This window comes from Maniola jurtina, chromosome 1 (genome assembly GCF_905333055.1).
Source record: "Maniola jurtina chromosome 1, ilManJurt1.1, whole genome shotgun sequence".
Classification (NCBI taxonomy): Eukaryota; Metazoa; Arthropoda; class Insecta; order Lepidoptera; family Nymphalidae; genus Maniola; species Maniola jurtina.
This window is the reverse complement of record NC_060029.1, coordinates 5,965,098-5,987,989: the sequence shown is the minus strand read 5'-3', so window position 1 is coordinate 5,987,989 and position 22,892 is coordinate 5,965,098. Positions and strand designations below refer to the sequence as shown.

Here is a 22,892-nt window from a genome sequence, read left to right as displayed (position 1 = left end):
TCGTCGAATACTTGTATCAAAACTTTTCGTATCAAAACATAAGCTTATTCGCCGCCCGAAATAGGTATGCAAAATACGCAACGCAATGTGACACCATTGGCGCAGTAAAGGCAACACAAAACAAGCAAAAGGTTTCGGAATTTCGCACAGTGCTGGGCGGATGCCGATCGTCTGCGATTTCGTCGCTTCTGTCACCATTGCTTTACAAAGCGTTTTGTTTCAAGATTCCGATTGGAATCTCTTTCCTTTTTTTTGTAGAGACTCCTGTTCAAGTAGGTACCTACTTACATGTATGTGGTTCAGAAGTGTAGAGATATTTTACGGAATTTCCTTTGAGCTTTTTCACGACAAACTTTCAAATAGTTGAAAAGAAAATAATATGATCTAGTTAATTGATTATGTATTATTATTATTTAAGGTTTCAACACTGTCTCAATAGTCATTGATGAGTATGATTTTGCAACTCGTCAAAATGAAAATTTAATTCAGTATTTCATACAGGACAATTTGTTTCGTGCTTTCTGTAACGCTGTTTACGTGATAACTCAAGCAGATTCTACTAAGGAAAGCCGTCAAGAAACCCAGCCTACCTATCTACTCTCACTACATACTTCTACTCTTTTCGAACAAGTGTAAATTAAAAATTTATTACACCCCCGACAAGTGAAGGTTACAGTAACTAGAAAAGAGCTGATAATTTTCAAACGGCTGAACCGATTTTCTTGGATTATAGCTAAGAACACTCTCGATCAAGCCACCTTTCTAACAAAAAAAACGAAATTTAAATCGTTTCATTATTTTAGGAGCTACGATGCCACAGACAGATACACAGATACACACGTCGAACTTATAACACCACTCTTTTTGGGTCGGGGGTTAAAAATTATTCCGACGCAAACAGGGAGTGTTTAATTACATAAGTATATCTATGTATCTGTCTTTTGATCCAAGCGTAGTGGTGTCGGTCATTCTGAGAGAAGACACGTGCTCAGTAGTGGCCGGCGACGGGTTAATCTTGACGATGCTGCCACACTGTGTAGGAATGGGCTCAGTTGGTACCCCATCTTCTTTGGCTAGGTCCACATCATGCAATGTCCAAGATGAAGTTTGTATTAAATTATAAAAATAAAGAAACCATGTCATATTACAAAATATACCTTGATTACCATGCCGCTAAGTAAGGGTTAGAGCGCACTGTGTCATTGCCTCACCACGCAATTAAAATTGTACGCTTAAGTAATATTTGTTTAAAATCACTAATTATGCGCCCTGTAATAAATACTTACATGCAACATCTGCTGCGGTAATGGCTTTGTATTGCATTGTAGATATGTTTTATTTGCTACGCGCGCCGCTCCAACCTTATAATTTGCTGTTCGTGTGAACATGGCTTTTACGTGTACGGAGTGGAATTTTTATTAAAATAATTGTTTGCAAATTGAGTTAGGGGTTAGGCTTTCAGAACGTGTTAAAATACTACGTACCTATGTATCTAAATGTAAATATAGACTAAAGCGGCGATATATATGCATACTATTACTCTGTGAAAATTTCAACTCTGTACCTATTATGGTTCATGAGATATAGCCCGCTGACAGACAAACAGTTGGACAGCGGAGGCTTAGTAATAGGGTCCCATCGGCACTCTTCGGGAACTGATCTGGTAGGACGCTTCGGCCGTGGCTAGTTACCACCCTACCGGCTAAGCTGTGCCGCTAAGCGATATAGCGTTCCGGTACGATGCCATGAAACCAAAGGGGTATTGGTTTAATAAAAACCCATAACCCTTCCATCTTAGACTGCATCATCAGTTTCATCACTTAGATGAGATTGCAGTAACTTGTATCTGAATAAATAAATAAAAAGTCTAAAAAGGGGTTGGCAAATTACTACCCAAGCAATTTACACTTGAGGCTTAGAAACGATAGCTAGAGATTTATTGCATATTCATATAGGTTTTTCTTGACAGATACGGCAGACAGACATCAAAAAGATCCTATAAGGGTACCTTTTCTCTTTTGAGGTACGGAACCCTAATAGAAATACATCCTTTGTACTCTGTCAAAATTTCACCTGTCTACCTACTAAGGTTCGTGAGATACGGCCGGCTGTCAGATAGACGGACGGACATGGAGGCTTAAGTTAGAGTATGGAACCCTAAAAAAGAATTGGTAAATTACTACGCAAACAATTTATACTTGAGGCTTAGAAACGATAGATAGAGATAGATTTATTGCAACTTCATTCTTCTTGCAGCGTCAAAGTTCCAGTGTCATATTCCCGTCACGGGCGCCGTGTCATGATGGATGAGTGTGACACGACAAGCGACTCTGACGCGCGAGTCGGTCATGACTTGACACCTCGCATCCGATGCGTTTGAAACTATACACCGGCTTCTGTTGCACGATTCTAGGTCAATGGGAAGCATCCTATTGGTTTTTCTTGACAGACACGACAGACAGACATCAAAGTGATCCTATAAGGGTACCTTTTTTCTTTTGAGGTACGGAACCCTAATAGAAACACATCGTAGGTTCTCTGTGAAAACTTCAACTCTCTATCTCTTAAGGTTCGTGAAATACAGCCGGCTGTCAGATAGACGGACGGACATAGAGGCTTAAGTTTGGGTACGGAACCCTAAAAAAGAATTGACAAGTTACTACGCAAACAATTTACACTTGAGGCTTAGAAACGATAGATAGAGAACGATTTATTGCAACTTCATTCTCTTTACAGCGTTAAAGTTCCAGTGTCATATTCCCGTCACGGGCGCCGTGTCATGATGGATGAGTGTGACACGACAAGCGACTCTGACGCGCGAGTCGGTCATGACTTGACACCTCGCATCCGATGCGTTTGAAACTATACACCGGCTTCTGTTGCACGATTCTAGGTCAATGGGAAGCATCCTATTGGTTTTTCTTGACAGACACGACAGACAGACATCAAAGTGATCCTATAAGGGTACCTTTTTTCTTTTGAGGTACGGAACCCTAATAGAAACACATCGTAGGTTCTCTGTGAAAACTTCAACTCTCTATCTCTTAAGGTTCGTGAAATACAGCCGGCTGTCAGATAGACGGACGGACATAGAGGCTTAAGTTTGGGTACGGAACCCTAAAAAAGAATTGACAAGTTACTACGCAAACAATTTACACTTGAGGCTTAGAAACGATAGATAGAGAACGATTTATTGCAACTTCATTCTCTTTACAGCGTTAAAGTTCCAGTGTCATATTCCCGTCACGGGCGCCGCGTCATGATGGATGAGTGTGACGCGTCAAGCGACTCTGACGCGCGACTCGGTCACGACTTGTCGCCTCGCATCCAATGCGTTTGAAACTTTACACCGGCTTCTGTAGCACGCCGTGATTCACTGTCGAATGCATCGTTTAAGTTCATTAGTTAATTATTATTTATTAATATGTTAAATTACCTGTATGTGTACATTATATACTTGTCCGAGATTTTATCGCTTTTTACACTAGATTTTAAGATATTTAATACCCATAAGCTATCAAAGTCCTATCTCAGTGTTTAATAGGTACAGGCTTTACTCTTGCGTACGTTAGTTTGAGTTTTGTATTTGACCCAGTAGATACCGTCTTCGTAGGTAATAGGCCTGCTTTCATGTAATTTAGCCAACCTAACCTAAGTAGAATTAAATATGTCATTGAGTATTTATCGGCAAATAGGTACCTACTACCTACTTATGCAAAATTTAGGGAATCTCAATAAAAAAAAACTTGGATGTATAATTAATCTAAATCCGCCAAGAAATAAAAGCACGATTGGACACAGTTACCTGCATAAAAAAAAAAACCCCAAAAACGATCCATTACGCATTTCAGCAGAAAGCTACTTGCTTACCTTTTAAGTAACCTAAGGAAAACTAAAGTATACGTAATATCTGACTTGATGTTTTGCGTTTCGTTGCGATTACAGAGAAGGGCGTAACGGCGCCGACGTGTGAGTGACGAGATGACAAATGACCGCATGTCATATGCAGTGATCCAGACTATAATAAGAACATTACACATGTATAGTGCTTGCATATCGCTGTACATGCACATACCTACGTAGGTAACTGTAGGTAAGTACGTAGAGCCCAAACTTAGGCGAAAGCAAGAATCTGCAGTTCTTGGTTTCACAACTGGTCTGGAGAGTACAACTAATGAGGTACCTACCCCTACGATACATTCAAAGCTAAGCAATGTTTTGGGTGTTTATACACAACTGCCAAAAAAGGGGTCTAATGTTTTTGGTGCTTATTCTAGGCTCAGATTCTACTGCCGGCTCAGAAGCAGAATCAAAAATAAATTAGGCATTGTGACTGCATCCGCGCCGCATAGATCGTTTTTAAAAATCCCGGGCGAACTGACTATGTCTGTCCCGGGGATACAAGTTATCTCTGTACCTCTTCAAAATCGATTAAGTGGACGGACCTTGAAATGCTAGCAGATGACAGACAGACACGCAAAAAATTTATACCTTATTACCTACTAATATTATAAAGAGGTAAGGTTTGTAAGTTTGTTTGTAGGAAGTAATCTCTAGATCTACTGAACCGATTTTGAAAATTCTTTCACCAGCAGAAAGCTACTTTCTTCATTTTCAATCTTTTCTTAATGGTAATTATGTAGGTAATATAATTTATAATGCACCTAAGTTTCCACTTGCGAGTAATACTTCTTCTATAATATTAAGCAGTAATTAATATTAGTCGATAATATTAAGCATGGATATACCTATATTATTTGTGAAATCTTCCTTTCACGGTTAGATATTACCTGAAAACACCTAACGAAAAATGAAAATTTCCAATACTTATACTTACTCAGTAAAGTTTTTTCTGTGCTGGAATGTGTGAAAGATTGATGTGTATTAGTTGCTTAATGAGCTGACGGGGCGGGGCAGGGCGGATGGTGCATAGGGTGAAATATTGTCTTCTTGGGAGGTCCGAGTCGAGAACTCACCTAATTTTGGGTAGAAGGTGTTATGTAACAAATCAACAAATTCTTCTAATTAAACCAAAATATAAATCACTAGCTGATGCCCTCGACTTCATCCGCGTGGATTAAGGTATTCAAAAATCCTATGGGGAACTCTTTGATTTTCCGGGATAAAAAGTAGCCGATGTTACTCTCCGTCCTTTCAACTATCTCTATGCCAAAAATCAAGTCGATTGGTAGTTTAGTTAGGGCGTGAAGGAACGTACGGTCTACCTACTTACGCACGCATTTGTATAACTCTTCAGAGTTAAGCATGTGATTCAAGTTTTAATGGATTGGGAAGATTTCATATTTCCTGAGAATAAAATGAAAACTTTTTGTGTAGCATCATTGAAGGCAACCCGTAACAAAGCAATTAAATATCACTTACTTAGAGACATTGTAAGAGGTCTGAGAGCTTTCCATAATTTTCTCAAATAGAAACAATCATTTTATAGAAATAAACTTTTATATAGTGTTTTTGAATCGTCCAGAGAATCTACTTACCCCTTTTTCGGAATACTTACCTACCATTCCCCGAAGGGTGTGAACTGTGAAATCTGTCAATCCGAACTTTTCCAGCGGCGCGCGGCGCCGCGGCGTGGTGGGCTATGGCGTAATAGACTACAGGCCCATGTTTAAAAATGGGTGGGTCATATGAACCACCAGGTGACGTATACAGGACGATATAAGAGCATAAAATAATAAGATTCAGCACTATGCCGTCACTTGTAAGCTGTCCAACAGAGTGCTGGTGAGAATTGAAAAGTAGAGTGAGTACATTTTGGTCATATATTTTTGTACGGCATTTTTACCATCGATAGATCCATGAAAAATAATAAGAAAGCGCGCAGTGCCGTAAAAAATGGTGCGCCACAAAGTCAGTAAATGTTTTGATTTTCTGACAATTTCCGGGGTAAATTTGGTCATTTAATTCTGTACGGCACTAGTTTCATACTGTTTCAATACAGCCTCTAATCCATTATTCCGCAACGCCGTACAAAAATCATGCGACAAGGGGAAAAAAATTGAGGGTAGCAACCCCCTCTCTTTCCGTGGTCCGGGGGGTGATTTGACAAAGTACGGCTTTGGTTCCAAAACATTATCTAGCACTCAAAAGTACTATTAAAAATAATGCCGTAAAAAAATTAGTGTTCATTTGAATGTGTATCAATAATTATCTTAATTTCATGGTATACTTAATTTTTAAAGCTGTAAAATCATTTGACTTTGTACGGCAACTTTTTTTTTAACATGATAGTGTAAAATACTATTGTTATATAGTATTGCCGTTCAAAAGAAACTGTTCTAAAAAAAATTATAGATAAATACAAAAACTGAAATTTTTCAAATTATTGCAAAAGTTTAAATATTCATAGATTAATAAAATATAGCAATTTTCTACGCTTTTCCCTTGTTTTAAATAGTATTAAGATAAATAAATTAGGAAAAAATTATGCCGTACATTTTAATGCAGACCATATCTTTTAAGCTGATGAAAATGACGCTACCATTTTAAGGGTGTAGTACTTTATGGCCATCTGATACTGTACGGCATTAACATATTTTTGAAGAGAACAATTGATAATATGATAAAATCACTATGCCGTCTAACTGAAGTGAACGGGTGTGTATATAATATCCACATCCCCTACAAACCTTTGGACCAACGAAAATGTACGGCATGTAAAAAAATATTATCTATGCATAAAACACTTTCAAAATAAATTAATTTTATGTTGTTTCAAATCACCCCCCGGACCACGGAAAGAGAGGGGGTTGCTACCCTCAATTTTTTCCCCTTGTCGCATGATTTTTGTACGGCGTTGCGGAATAATGGATTAGAGGCTGTATTGAAACAGTATGAAACTAGTGCCGTACAGAATTAAAACTGAATTATAAAATAAAACATAAATTATGAAAATAATTATCTTCTGACACAATCGTGGCCCGTGTATGATCATTCTCCTTTACCCCGGAAATTGTCAGAAAATCAAAACATTTACTGACTTTGTGGCGCACCATTTTTTTACGGCACTGCGCGCTTTCTTATTATTTTTCATGGATCTATCGATGGTAAAAATGCCGTACAAAAATATATGACCAAAATGTACTCACTCTACCTGCACTTTTCAATTCTCACCAGCACTCTGTTGGACAGCTTACAAGTGACGGCATAGTGCTGAAACTTATTATTTTATGCTCTTATATCGTCCTGTATACGTCACCTGGTGGTTCATATGACCCACCCATTTTTAAACATGGGCCTGTAGTCTATAAAGCCTTCTTATACGATTATATAAATTCAGATTATGAACCACTGTTTATACATTTCCCTTCCTAAAAAATAAGGGTTCCATTTTTCCTTTTGAGGTACGGAACCCTTAAAACCAGTTAAGTGCGAGTCGAAGGGTGCCGCACCATCGTACAAGGTATACCTAACACCTTTATGTAGAACACTGCAAGTTAATGACGGACTACGCCATGTACGGATTTAGTAAATTAATTTTTCCGTGAACACATTTTTTTTTGTGGTGTAAACACATTCGGATTTTTTCCTTCAATTGTGCTAAGTATAATACCTACCTACCTGCCAAATTTCATGACTCTAGATCAGACCGACAGACAGACAGACAACAAAGTGATCTTAAAAGGGTTCCTTTTTTTCTTTTGGGGTACGGAACCCTGAAAATCGTTGGTAAGCCAAGTGATTTTGTAATGCGGCTCTCAGCCACTGGGAGGTCCAGTTACAAGCTTCAATTTTCGACACTCGCACGATTTTGTCAATCGCACAGATCGTATCTCGGAGAGATCCGAGATAACTACCGAGCCTGTCACGGACCACTTACAAGTTAAGTTGTAGCATTGATTACTCTGTTGATAAGAAATAGCGCTGTACTTTGTTGGTGATTTTTTAACACCTTGTTATTGTGATTATTAATAAAAACTACTTAGGAAGCATTTATTTATTAATTGTATTTAGGCGCTGTTGGATTTTTGCAATTCTCTATCTTGCCTACCTACCTACTTGTCAGCTTTTATTTACACAAGGTTCAAATTGGCCACAATTATTTTAATAAACTATTCACGTACCTACTTAGCTAACATATTTTGAAAATTATGTTTATGATTATTAATTATTATGTTGTTTATTATGTACCTATATCTTGAAAACACTATTTACCTAGATAGTGGCAATCATCATCTTGCAGTGAGTTATTTGGGTATCGTCAATATAATTTCTTAAAGAAATACGGAATAGGTAACTTATGAATCACCTCGATGTTATCTAATCAGTTTATTTGTTGCATATGTTTCATTATTAAAGGTAGCAATATTATTTGAAAACTAAATTAACTAGCTAGTGATTTTGTCAAAACCACCAATCATCATCAACATCATCTCACCCCATCGACCCACTCAAAGGTCTCACCTTTGAGTAAACTATGAAGAACTCTCACTTCTCAGGCATAAAAGTTTCCTCGCGATGTTTTTCTTCACCGTCGATCAATTAATATCAAAATTAAATCAATAATATGCATAAACCTACCTGCTGCAGTAACTCGTATGTCTATGTAGTATACTACTATGTAGGTAGGTACCTAAGTATAATTTCCATAGATTACGGAAGGTATGATCACCGTTAGACATGATATACCTGTGACCATAAAATTAGCCTTAAGTGGACCATTATTGATATGAAATATTCATCGGCCACCAGCGAGGATTGTTGTCACTCGGTATTCAATATTCAGCAACTAGCTACGTAGCTATTAGCGCCATTTGAGCTAATGTTGATGTGGTGATTGGAGGCGTATAATCTTTTCAATTTAGGACCTCGATCATCTCGAAGTTCAACGACCAAGGAGCGGATTTTTTCTTATGAAGAGCTGAAGAGTGACAATAGGCTATTTTTTATCGCGGAAAATCAAAGAGTTCGCAGGGTTTTTGAAAAATCTAAATCCACCCGGATTAAATCGCGAGCATCATTTAATTCTCATTCATCTTAAAAAGTTGCAGATAGGTATGGACTACAAGCATGAGTGTACCAGTGGCGTGTAAACAATTTGAGCCCAGGATAGTTAAGTAGTTGTCTTTTTACTGGCAGGCATATTATAGCATAGAGCTTTTTCAACTTGGATAAGCCCTGCTTTTATGTCTCTATGACCTGCACGCCCCTGGGTGTACTTCACAAGTTTTGCAGCGTCAGTTAAAATAGAGCGTGTTTGTTGCACAACGGTGCACATTTGCTACAACATAACTGCGGGCTACGGCTCGGTGTTAGCCACGGAATTTGAACACCTAGATGCCGCGTGTTCATTAAGGTCCATGAGACGGGTCTGCCCGCGAAATTCAAATTTAATTTGGTTTTTCGGAATTCGTAAATTAATACGACAAAGTAGGCTTATGGCATTCTAATTCCGACAGTGGCAGTATCATCTTCACAGGATTACATAAAAGTCTTTACTTGAAAGTGTTCAGTTTAAGAAATTAGTCAAAATAATGAGTTTGACATGAGTTACTCACAAATTAGTCGATACTATAATTAATTTCTTAAACTGGACCCTTTCAAGTAAAGATTTTATATAAACCAGTGAAGATGATACTGGCATTGGCGCAATTAAAGTGCCATAAGCCTACTTTGTCGTATTAGTTTACAAATTGCGAGAAACCAAATTAAATTTGAATTTTGCGGGGAGACCCGTCTCATGCACCTTAAGAACTAGCCCGCATAAAAATAGTTCGGTTTTTTTTTCGCAATTCTGTAACACACTAGACTGTTTTAGACTACACAATCCAAGGTAGGTACTTATTCTTGCGTGCATTGGTCTCAGGTTTGATGTTAGGTTCTCATCATCATCATCTCATCTCTAGCTCACTACTGAGCACGGGTCTTCTGTCAGATTGGAAGGGTTTGATTTTTTTAATGTATGTTTTGCTGGCAACCCTTCAACATGGTTATCGGAGACTTTGGCCGAGTGCGGGTTGGTAGATTACACACACTTCTAAGAACATTATGGATAAGTCTCAGGTGTGCAGATATCCTAGCGATGTTTATCTTTACCCTTGAACAAGAGATATTTTAATTGCTTAAAACGCACCTAAGTACTTCATTCCGAAAAGTTACGGGTGTGTGCCCAGAATCGAACCCTTTAGGTAAGGTTGGATCCTACAAAATAAACTCGCCATAACATAACATTCGGTACACTTCTTGAAGTCGGCAAAGACTTACAACTAATGACTTCTACGATTAGCTCACTATTATGTGTAGGTACAGATTAAAATCTCTCAATTTAAATAAATAGCAAGTAAATGTTAATATTTTCATCAGTACAATTAAAGTTAACTACGATAGAAGTTAGAACTATAAGGTATAATAATTAACATACAAAATTATATCAAACGATTATTATTATTGCTGATTATATTGCCTTAGATCGTAGACCGACGCGCGACGTGACCGTCCTATAGAACGACACCAGCTTACCGCAACAGCCCATTCATGCTGGGAAAATTGATCAAGTGGCCATTTTGAAAATGCGAAAATAAATAATTTAAACTCAAAGAATAACGTTTAGATCGATGTACATATTATGCCTGAATCTTTTCGGCGTGACTATAAAACGGGGTTTTACGTTTAACATAGTGTTTAAATTTGTTGTTGTTTCATTTTGGAAAAGAGACTCTTTTCGCAACTGTTAAACATTGTCTGATGTAAAACACCGCTAACACTGACCTCTACCAACCTCTATTAATACCAACTTGATCTTCACCATTTTGGCGCTGATAACAACAGTGACCATCATCTGAGCTTACTCGAAACTAAATGTTAATCTTCATGAAGACCATTTAACACAAACTATCAAACTTTGACTCTCGGTATGTTTGATGGGGCACTTCGAATCGGCATAAAAAATAACTGTCACTTTGTATGGCACATCTTTTCCAGCGTACATGTATTAAATGTCCATTTCAGTGAAAGTTAATGTTCCTTACTTTTCAAAGTATTGCGCATTGTAGCGACAAATTATTTTGTGTCGGTGTGTAGACCGGTGAGGGACCACTTTGTGCAGAATTTTTGTCACAGCGCACGATGATGTTTCCAGACGGGTTGAGTCGCCATATTCACACTCAAAGCCTCAAGTGTGCTAATGAGCAAAACACGCGCCATCTGTCGCTAATCAACGAATGGAGTAAATGAAATCGGCGGCAATATGGCGGCGGCGTATAATTGCTAATAATAAAGCGCTTTCCTGTATAATTAGACGCGCGCTGATTGGCTGTCGGGTATCATGATGTGATAACATTGCGCTAATGTTAACGTTTGACTGCCTTAGAGCTCTGAAATTTGGTCACCATTAGAAACAAAATCTTTAATATTTATGGGATTATGATGGGATGGGAACTAGCTGTTACCTACAAAAGATCGCGTGATGGAATTTTCTTTTTAGCCAACTTCCAAAAAAGAGGAGATTCTCAATTCAGTGTAGAAAGAATTTGACCATAGTCTACCACGCTGGCCAAGAGCGGGTACGCCGATTTCACACACCTTTGTAAACAATTTGGAGAACTCTCAGGCATGCAGGTTTCCTCAGGAACTTCCTTTGCCGTAAGCATTGTTTAAAATGCACATAACTCCCATAACCTCCTACCTATACTTAATCCTAAAACTAAAAATAAAATAAATAAAAATAACTCTGAAAGTTGCTTGCCCGGGATGGAACACCTGATCTCCCAAGTAGAAGGCCGACGCAACGCGACGTCTTAAACTCTAGTCTAGATCTATCACCGCTGTGGTAGATCCTACTTTTGTTACATTTACCTAATAACTGCCCAGGTTTAAATAAAAATCAACTCAAAATTGATTTCATTTTGTGAAGAGTTGCTTCACACTGCAATGTTAGTGAAGCAATAATAGCTCGTGAAATTATAGCAGTTCTTGGCGCATATCGTCTTAATTAGAGGCGGGCTTGCGAGGCCGAGGTGCAAACTCGTCAATCATTGTTTCCCTGCGCGCGCGACGGCTTGATGCATATCCTCAACGCGCTATTGCACGGCTCTCGGCCATGAATCCTTGTCATATTCCTTTTATTAGGAATAGCCATTTATAGAGGTTAGCGTTTCTTTTCTCGACAAAAATTATTACCAATGGCTTGCTCTTATTATTATCAAACGCCGGTTTTGTCACTTTTGCCTATTCTTCTGTACTTACTTAGATGTCTTCGGTATTTTCCAAGCATTGTAGTTTGACTAAAATAATATATTACTAAGTATATATATTAAAATAATAGATACTGATATCTAAATGCAAAAGTGTGTCTGTCTGTTTGTTACCTTTTCACCGCCCATTCATATAACGGATTTTGACGAAAGGTTCAGAGATATTCATTTCAGGAAATGACATAGACTCTTTAACTTTTCATCCCGAAAAGTTAAAGAGTTCCGACGGAATTTACAAAGTTGCGGACACAATCTAATACATTATTATAATAATAATCTAAAGGTTAAAAGAAAGAACTAAGTAATAAAAAAAATTACGCACTAGTTACAAATGCGGCTACCTAATGCATTGGTTTTCTAATAAAATATGCTCCCATAATTAGGTAGATACGTCATGGCTGCATCTTAATCCAGCCCATAGGCATTCACTTTAACAATGTCATAACAATAACGAGGCGCGCTGTAAAACGGTCACCCCTTATTTCTGTCTTCGGTGTCTGCTCATTAAAACTGGTGTACGTCTCGTGGTCCTTTTGCTGGCACTCGCTTTCCCGCTAACTTTTGGGTGGTAGAATGATGGACGACGTCGGTGGCCATATATCATTGGAGCAATATATATCAGTGTGCGAGGAGTGTCGCCATTAACGCACGCTTGCAATTGCCCGTATGCAAACATGCGCTAGATACCTAAAGGAGATCGCACATGACTGTAACCGCAAAACCTACACATTTTTCTATACATAAGAATTTACAAAAAATGTTAGTAACGTCTACTATAGCGGATGCGTAGCAAAAATGCTAAATATGCTAACAGTATAAATCACGTCAGTATCAACGCACATGCATCACACATGCACAACACACGCTCCAAAAACACAACTCACACGCGCCACATGCGCACCACACGTTCACCACACATGCTCCACACACGCTTTACACCCGCACCACACACGCTCCACAGATGTACCGCACACGCTCCACACACACCACGCACGCACCAGACGCGCTTGACACATGATCCATACACGCACCTCGTACGCACCAGTCACGCACCCATACACACCACACATACATCTTACACGCACCACACACGAACCACACACGCACCACACACGTCCCCCACACGCCAGACACGCACTCCACACAGGCCCTAATATTCTCTACAGACACTCCACAAACGCCCCACACATTCTCCACACACGCTTCATACACGCTCCACACAGTCGTGTAGGTACCGCAATTTTTTTTTTCACAAATCGATGCCCACGAACCATTTGCAAAAGTTATATTTACAATTTGCTTATTAAATAAGTTTCTAATAAGAATCGTTATGATTACAATTATATTATCAAATTGTTTTAAAATTTATTTAATATTCTTGAATGAGATGTAGTGCGGCCAGTTAAATAATTTATGCAGTAAAAGATATAAGTAGCAACAATCAGGGATCTTTTATTATTCTCAGACATCCCGTTCACACAGTAGCAGTAAACATTAGTTTAATTAAATCTAGCAATCTTCTATCTATCCCGTTTATGATGCGTAGTGCCTTGAGATAGCGATATTATGATAGAATAATTGGACCTACGCTGATAATAATTAACAGGCCGAAGATATTTTTCGATATTATTAATACTTCTCAATAGATCGGTTGACGAATAAGTGAGAAATAGGTCTTAACGTGCATAAATCTTATTAACTCTTATTTTGGTTCTCTCCCGATCTTCTACGTAAAATCATTAGAACGCACGGTGCTAACGACGCGGACGGCTGGCTTTTATTGTGCATTCAGCATTTACTGCTAATGCTATGACCGCGAAATGGAAAGATACCAATAGAAAATCTTTTCCAATCAAAATTGTATTGTGGAATATACAACAATGATTGCTAATAGTGCGGTATAAGCTTGGGTGGTCGCGTATTCAAAGTTAACTTATAGTCATGTTGTATTCGGGTCACAAGTTGCCTTCATCGTCATATAGCAAATTATCAATTGCGTTTTGGTCGTCTCAACGGGTACATAATGCTAACAAAAAGTGAGAGACCGCTATACGGTGCTTCTCAGCTTACGGCAAAGATTTGTTGTTTCCGTTCTCGACGCCTCAATGACTACCATTTTATGTCGATTCGAAGATAGTGTTACACGCGCCCGCTACCGACACCACTTTTTGTGACACTCCTTTCTTTGTACAACGAGTTTATTATCTTTGATCGGTTTCTTTAACATTTCTATTTTGAAGCTCTGTTTCTCATTAGTTACTTAGAACTTAGTTGAGATCGTTGAGTGTTTTGAAACTCCCTCCTATTTGAGTGAAAAAATGATAGCAGGAAACCGCAATGAGAAAGAATAGGGTAATAAGACCCATTACTTCAACCAACCACAAGCAATTTCAGTAAGAGTAAACAAAAACACACACCTATATAAAAATGCCTGCCCATTCATCTTTCTGCAACGGGAGACATTAAAGAATGTCTCCGTTAAGAAGGGGAAGGGGAGCTACAGTGAGACTTAAGAGTCATAGTCGTATAAAGTGTAGCACCTTGCAAGATATGGTTTTGTTTGTGGTTTAAGAAAATTGTTAGGGTATTTTAAACTTTATTGGCTCAGAGCATTGGTACATTTTATTGTTTTTTTATTCTAAATATTTATTATTGCTGACACCGCTAGGGCGAAGGGAAGTAAAACACTTTTCTATCTCCTACAACCAATCAACTGACATGACAAAAATAAACCAACAAAATCTCGCAACGTAAATACCTAAGTATTCTTCTTCATACTATTCGTAATATTATACTGTCTGTCTGTCTGTTTGCTAGCTTTTCGGGGCTCATCCGTGTGATCGATTTTAACGAAATTTGCTACAGAAATAGCCTGCATCCCGAAGAAGGTTACATGCTACTTTTGGTCCCAGAAAATCAAAGAATTCCCCGAATTTTTTTTAAATACAAATCCACGTAGTCGCAGCTATCGTCTAGTCTATACTAATATTATAAAGAGGAAACCTTTGTATTTTTGTATGTTTGTATGGAATAGGCTCAGAAACTACTGGACCGATTTCAAAATTTCTTTTACCATTACTTAGAGGGATTCTTCCGAATCCGTATAGGCTATATTTTATCCCGGAAAATAGAAAAAATAAATGTCCACCCGTGCGAAGCCGGGGTGGGTCGCTAGTTCAATATAAAGTAAAACTCTTAAAGGTACGGGCAGAGATGCAATTTATAAAGGGTAAGTCTAATTAGTTGCGATAATTTGCGATAACATATAAACACTAATGAGCAAAAGTCGATTGGTGCCGGACCGAGCGAGCTATAATTATTCCAACTCAAGCAAGTAATTTTCGAATAATTGCGCTAATGTGAAAATGCACGCTTTAACATAACAAAAGAACATGGAAGTCGATAAAGAAGAAAAAAATACACAAAACTTGCGTTTGACTGACGATTTGACTGAGGTACGATTTGGAGCTGTGGCATGTAAAGCAATGATTTGTATATTGATATAAATATAAAAATTATTTATAATTCGACTTGACTTCTCCAGCATGCAGATTTCCTCTCCATTAACGTTCGTTTGCTACATTTCACTTAAAGCGAAATTTCACTCTTACAATCATAGGTTCACTCTTACAATCAAAGATACACTTTCCGTGAAAACCCTCATATCACCAAATAAAAATGTTTTAAAAGAAGCAATAATGCCCATATATTTTACACCTTACTGATTTTAGTTTGAGCTAATACCTAAAGTTTTATTAGTAATTCTTAACCATATCGATGTTTACATCATACATGATATGTTGAGAGAACAAGTATTCTAGAAAACAAAACAATGATTATTTTGATATACAGACGCATGTTCCCGACGGTTCGAGTGTCCTTCGCGGGGTGTCGAGCGGAGGCGCGGTACGCAGTACTCCTGGACGTGGTACCAGTAGACGGCAAGCGGTACCGCTACGCCTATCACCGGTCCTCATGGCTGGTCGCAGGCAAGGCTGATCCACCGGCGCCTGCAAGACTATACCCACACCCTGACTCACCCTTCTCCGGCGACCAGTTGCGCAAGCAAGTCGTCTCATTCGAGAAGGTCAAGCTCACAAATAACGAAATGGACAAAAATGGACAGGTATTTTATTATCTTTTTTTAATTTTTTTTTAATTCAGATACAAGTTAGCCCCTGACTGCAATCTCACCTGGTGGATAATGCAGTCTAAGATGGAAGCGGGCTAACCTGGAAGGTATAGGTATAGCAGTTTTATGTAGCCAAAAAGTAATTTTATCATTAACATAATTTTCACTTCAGAATCATTTCATCATCATCGTCATTAACAACAAATAGATGTCCACTGCTGAACATAAATCTTTTGCGGGAACTTCCACACGCCATGGTCTTGCGCTGCCTGAATCCATACCTACATAAAGATACAGACTCATCTACCTATCCCTAAAAATAAGCTTTTTTGTGGGAAGGCATAGTTACGTCCGATTGGGTTTCGTAATCAACTGATAGACGTGCACTGCTAGACACAGACTCTTGGTCTTCCACAAATCCACACGCCACGGTCTTGCGCCGCCTGAATTCAGCGACTCCCTGCGACTCGTTTGATCTCGTCTGTCCACCGAGTGGAGGTCTATCAAAATTGCGCTTTCTGGTGTGAGGTCGTCATTCCAGCATATTTGGACCTTAACATCTATCGGTTCATCGAACTATGTGCCCTGCCCATTGCCACTTCGTCAATATCGGTTACTCTGGTTCTTCTACTTACTCATTTCTGTTTGTTTACGTAGAGAAACTGCAAGCGAACGTCAAGTACAATAATTTTATTGTCATTAACATTATTATGCACTAATAGAGTAATAATTTTATTTCCATAGTTGGTGCTGAACTCAATGCACAAATACCAGCCACGTATCCACCTGGTCTTGCGACGGGAAGGTGCAATCAACGCGCCCATCACCGATCTCGAGCAAGAGGAATTCAAAACATTCATCTTCCCGGAGTGCGTGTTCACCGCAGTGACAGCCTACCAGAATCAACTTGTAAGTACATTATGCTACATAGTTGAAATGAAATGTGCGAACACATAAATAAGATGTCTACCATTTTATTTGGCATCACCAGTTAGATATCATTCGATATCTAAAATAGATCAGAGGAGCCAAACGTTTGAAATCGCGGTGCGTTGTCGGCCGACTATCGACGTGTTCTATTTCTGGCACACTAATTGCATCTCGCTGAAAGGTATGTCCAGCCTGAACAAAGGGAGGTGGCACATAATTTTTTGAGTATCAAGCGGCCACCGCGGGCGACGCCGACGATGGACGCGCCGTGCGGGTGACGAGCGCGCCGTGCTGATGATTAAAGTTTTCACCGAGCTAAATTTAGCGTGGCTGGATTGTACAATCGGCTATTGTTGCTAATGTCTTTTGCTATCTAGTTTTCTTTTCTAAATTGGGTTAGGTCTGGGTAATTTTTTTAATGCGGGACTTTATCAAGGCTAATATTATAAGGCATTTTACCTTAAAAACCGTACCACCAAGTAACCATACACCTTTAGCATTATCCACCAATCAATAACGAAAATGCCTAACCTAACCATAAAAGTATTTATAAACACGAACATCACTATGATCAACCCATCTTGGCCAACTACCTACTGAGCACGGGACTCGTCTCAGAGTGATAAGGGGTTTAGGCCATAGTCTGCCACGTTGGCCCACTGTGACTTGGCAGACTTCACGTACCTTTGAGAACGCTATGGGGAACTCTCAGATATGCAGGTTTCCTCACGATGTTTTCCTTCACCGTTAAAGCAAGTGACATTTAATTGCTTAAAACATAGCCACGAAAAGTTAAAGGTGCGTGCCCGGGACTCCAACCAGTCGGTCTTCTAGCCTATTCTCCTAGTCTAGTGGTTTGACGTCGCCACGTCTTGACCACTAGTCCGTCGTCCTAAACCGTACCACCAAGAGACCATTGTACTAATTAAACACCTCTAGCTTCCGAAACTGCCTCACTATAAAGGCGTCTATACACACGAGCGGAGTGTCGAAAATGTTAATACAAGAGGCAGCGGAGTGTAGACACGGTCACAAGCGTTCCCGCTCTCCGCTCCGCGCGTAAGCCCACCCGTGTCCGCACGCTGCATGTGTCGCCACGAGCAATTAATTCCCTGTCACAAGAGCGTTTGGGCGTCACGGCTGCTCGTTTTGTTCCTCCGTGTAGTAATTAGGACGTTTTGAGGTTCATAAAGGAAGCGTTACTTTATATCGACAACGCGGTACATAAATCTTCATTCGTTCGTTAATTGGATGTTTCGTTTCGTGCATCTTAAAATGTGGATTCGGAGACGAGTTTGGACAATTCGTAAATTATTACACGTAATACGATTTAGTGAGGTGGAATCAGACTAGGTTATTTTAGATTTGATGAAAGCGTTAGTAAGACGACTTTAATTTAGTAAGTGTTGGTTTGTGGCTTTCAGAAAAACGACTTCCGTATAGAAAGACTTTAAAAATTATACTTATACATAGTTAGACAAGGAGCGGGAGCTAAGTATTAAAACTGCCATGTTTTTTCTAAGTTAGCCCGCTGCTATACCTATTAGCTGGGAATATGGCAACTTTTCTGTGGCACAAGCTGTTATGCCTACATGTAAGCTGTATGGGGCCAGGGGAGTACAACCTCCAGGATGAGCAAAATGGGCGTCGCGCAAGAAAAGCATCGGCGCTCGTTCTTTAGAGTTCCCGGAGCCTCTTAATATACCTACGCTGAGGATGGCCACCGAGTGGGTTTACTGTGCACCTATGTTAGGTACCTACCCACTAAATAAATAAATAAATAAACGTTTACTTCAGACATTTCCATCCATAGACTAAAACCCCACTGTTATGAATCCCGATCTCTCTCCAAAGAGATCGGGTAACGTAAAAAGATTTCCCCCTGACAATAAAAATGTAGGTAGGTACTTACAATTTTTACGTCTTGTAACTTGTACGTTTATACATACTCGTATTTGTCACAATCATTTTATGTTGTTGATTTGGTAGTGCATAGAGCGTCAATGTGCTATAGTAAACGGCCACGCCTATGCGATTCGCAACACGAATGGCTCCCCGGAGCCGTATTATTGATATCCATTGATTCTAACGCGCCACGAGATTTACAGCTAACGCCTAATGATAGAACTATACGAATGGATCGGTCCTGAATAGAAATGATTAAGTACGCAACGAGAGAATATTAATTTAATATACTTTTGTAGTTTCTCATAGTTTTGACAAAAAATATATTCCCCATTTGAGAAGTTGGATTCTTGAAGGCTGAAATAATTAAAGAATGATTTAGAATGATTTTGAATTAGTTCCAAATTAAAATTCACTTTCAACGATTTTTTATGCAGGATAAACTACAAAAGGACAGGTTAAGACGTGGGCATTCTATTTGAGCTGGGATCGGGATTTCGATTCCGGTTATGCACCTCTAACTTTTCTGATGAAATATCACATGATTTGACGGTGAACAATAAACATCAAGAGGAAACCTGTAGGTATATCTGAGATTCTTCCATAATGTTCTCAAAAGTGTGTGAAGTCTGCCAATCTGCACTTGGCCAGCATGGTGGACTGACTTTTCATGACTGTGGTATTCTGAGAGGACCCCTTGCTCAGTATTGGACTGGCGATAGATTAATTATGAAAATTTGAGAAAAATAAACACGAAGCAAGGTCATGTAGCCCAAAATAAATAATCCAAAGTCACTACCTCAGAACGTTCAAAGTGGTATCGGGCCTGGATCACGACAAGGCGGGCGGCGCGGGCGCACCGATTTGGCTGACGTCACAATTCTGACAGCCCGAACATTTGTCGAACCAGATAGTGTCACTGATAACCCAATCCCTTACAACAATAAGAGCACACTTAGCTTGTTTGCACCTGCGCCGCTCCATATGTCTTGTGCCCACATAGGTTTAATTTTGACAAAAAAAGTTGATAGAGTGTTTGGTCGTTTTACGTGATCAATCTGTGATGTGTATTTTCGGTCTATTACTGCTATTAGCTTTCTCATTCTGATATGAGACCTGTTCTCAGTAGTGGCCCGGCAATGGGTTGATCATGATGATGACAGTGATTGCTATCAGAATAATAAAAGGAAAAGCTTACAGTTATTTTTCTCTCATATTATACAGAGTATGATTTTTTGGGATCATTTAGTGAACTAGAGTGAAAATAGAAAACAATTTATTGGCTCAAAAATAAATTGACCAATGGATCCAGAAACCTCGAAGAAATCGGTGTACAGACCGATAAGTAGGTAGGTGCATAGAAGACCCTCCGCCTTTTTGGAAGTCAGTTAAAAATGATAAAAATTAAATAAAAAATAGCGCATGGTTGGCCTACATTTAGAGCTACAGAAATTGACCCTAATTTCAAAAGTTTTTAAGGAAGTATAATCGGGTAGTTTAGGAACAAAAGTCAAGTTTTCCGGATAAACATGTTTCAAATCGTCGATCCGTCACGGCAGGTTGCCATCCGCGAGATTTTTTCTCCCGAAGGCAATCGATCATAACAAATTCACTAGTCATCGGCTATTAAAAAACGCATTGTGTATCGTAGAGACGTAAACTCTTACAAACATTGTCACCTCACCCCGAGGTGGACACCAGGACAAAGGCTTGTTCACAAAACGAACAACGGAGTGGTGGGTGTAAAACGTTAAATATTGAAGCAGGTTCGATTTCCCGGGAAACCACCCCGCGGCGCGCCTCGGCGACGCGTAGTCTCACGCCGTGGCAAAAAAAAATACATTTCACTTTTTTTTCCTTTGAACGATCTTATCTCGTCTCATATCAGCGTCCCCTATGATAAAGCACCACTAAGATGTTATATTTTGAATCGATTAATATACAATGTATCTGTACAAGCGGTGATATTTTATCCTATTAGAATTTTCAATATTATACTTATACCATTTATTATGGATGAGACGTCAGCCTTTAGGTCGGAGGATTTGGGGTTTGATTCCGGGCACGCATCTCTAACTTTTCAAAGCTATGTGCGTTATGTTTCAGTTAGGTAGGTACTTAATACAGCTAGTATTTACATACAACTGATATTAATTGAAGTAGTGGCCATCTTAAGTTACATCAGCAAACGTTTGCTTAATCAACGCTTGTCCAAACTAAGCCATAATACGCTTCGTAAATTCTCAATTTATTATATTTAATGCGTTTTAATCTTGACGCAAATACCATACTAATAGGTAGCACGAGGTAGAACGTACAATACGCCGATTAGAGAAATTATGACACTATTTCCGTTAGTCATACCTTCGAGCGCGTCTTGAGATGATAATCACGGAAATAACTGCCCTATCAGACTTACGTGTACGCGTAAACACGCTCAATAGCTACTTAATTGAAATTTATTTCTCATTTCTCAGTATCAACAATCAATATTCTAAAATGTTCAATCCACGACTATTCTCACATTGAGCATCCACAAACGAGTTCTAACCAGACATAGTCGAACAATATAAAGAAGGAGTAAAGGCAAACACAATTTCAATAACAAAGGGCACCATGACAAATAAACATATTTCACGGGCCAAAATGGCTGCGGTCAGGTGTCACGAGTGTCCCTCCCCCGCACCGCTTACTTCTCCCCCGCTCTTCTTTTTCTTTCCAAATAATCGATTCATTCTTATTGAATACGATCCTTTTATATTTGTCAACGTACTACCATTATTAATAAATTCTTGATAATATCATAAATGAGTAATCTATAGGGGTTTATTCAACAATCTGCAAACTCAAATGAGTTATTTTTGGGATTAGTGACCGTTTTGTGACGATACAGGTCAGTAAGATACGTGGATATACCTAAGTGATGATGAAAAAAGAGAACCTGGAAGAGGTATTCCATTTAAAGGTAACTTTTTTAAAAATCGCGATAGGTAGACGCTTAACTACACCATACCTTAGGAAGTGCTGATGTGGCCTAAGATGAGATGCATTTGCTTAGAAGATGCCTATTCAGATACCAGGATTGTGGGTAATTAGTAGGAAACACAGTTTGCGGAAGAGTAGAGTACCCTTGCCAAGCTTATATGTTCTAGTGAGAAGAGGGTGTATAATTTCATAGTGTTAACACTTAGGTAGGTATATGGTATCAGAGATTACTTAGTCGCAGCAGATAAACATTATAATGCTGACACTAATGCTTACGATCCAATAATTACTATAAAAACATCATTGCTGTTAGATTTGTCAGTTTTTCAGCAAACAATACGGCGCGATAACACGACAACATAAGTCAAAAATACAAGGAGTCAACGTACTTGCTTATGAGAGGATTTAAAATAATTTAACATGGAATTATTTATTGGTGTTTGGTCCCGCTCTCTCTTGTGTTGGGAGGAGGGTGGTAAAGCGTGATCTCCTTCTCGCCTGCCATCGATCACGCTGGGTGTGACGTCACGCAGAGCCGTCGTGTGCGGCCCGTCTCAATTTATTGCGTCTGCGCACCGAGCCACCTCAGGAGAACTACATTTATCGTTGGCACTCTAAGTTTAAATTACTTAGTTAATATAAAATGTATTTACTTATAATAAGATTCCTGTTTAAGTTAGGCAAAACCTCAACAGAAAAATAAAATACCTCGCCATATAGTTGCGAGC

General features: G+C 39.0%; 1 protein-coding gene across 2 annotated transcripts in view; it reads left to right on the top strand.

Annotated features, from left to right (window-relative positions):
- Nucleotides 1-22,892, top strand: part of LOC123864479 (T-box transcription factor TBX20-like) — a 59,857-nt gene that overhangs the window by 26,832 nt on the left and 10,133 nt on the right. For both annotated transcript variants that reach the window (XM_045904967.1, XM_045904959.1), the window contains exons 3-4: nt 16,065-16,338; nt 17,089-17,253. In XM_045904967.1, coding sequence (XP_045760923.1) covers nt 16,065-16,338; nt 17,089-17,253 — 439 coding nt within the window. The remainder of the gene's footprint in view (nt 1-16,064; nt 16,339-17,088; nt 17,254-22,892) is intronic.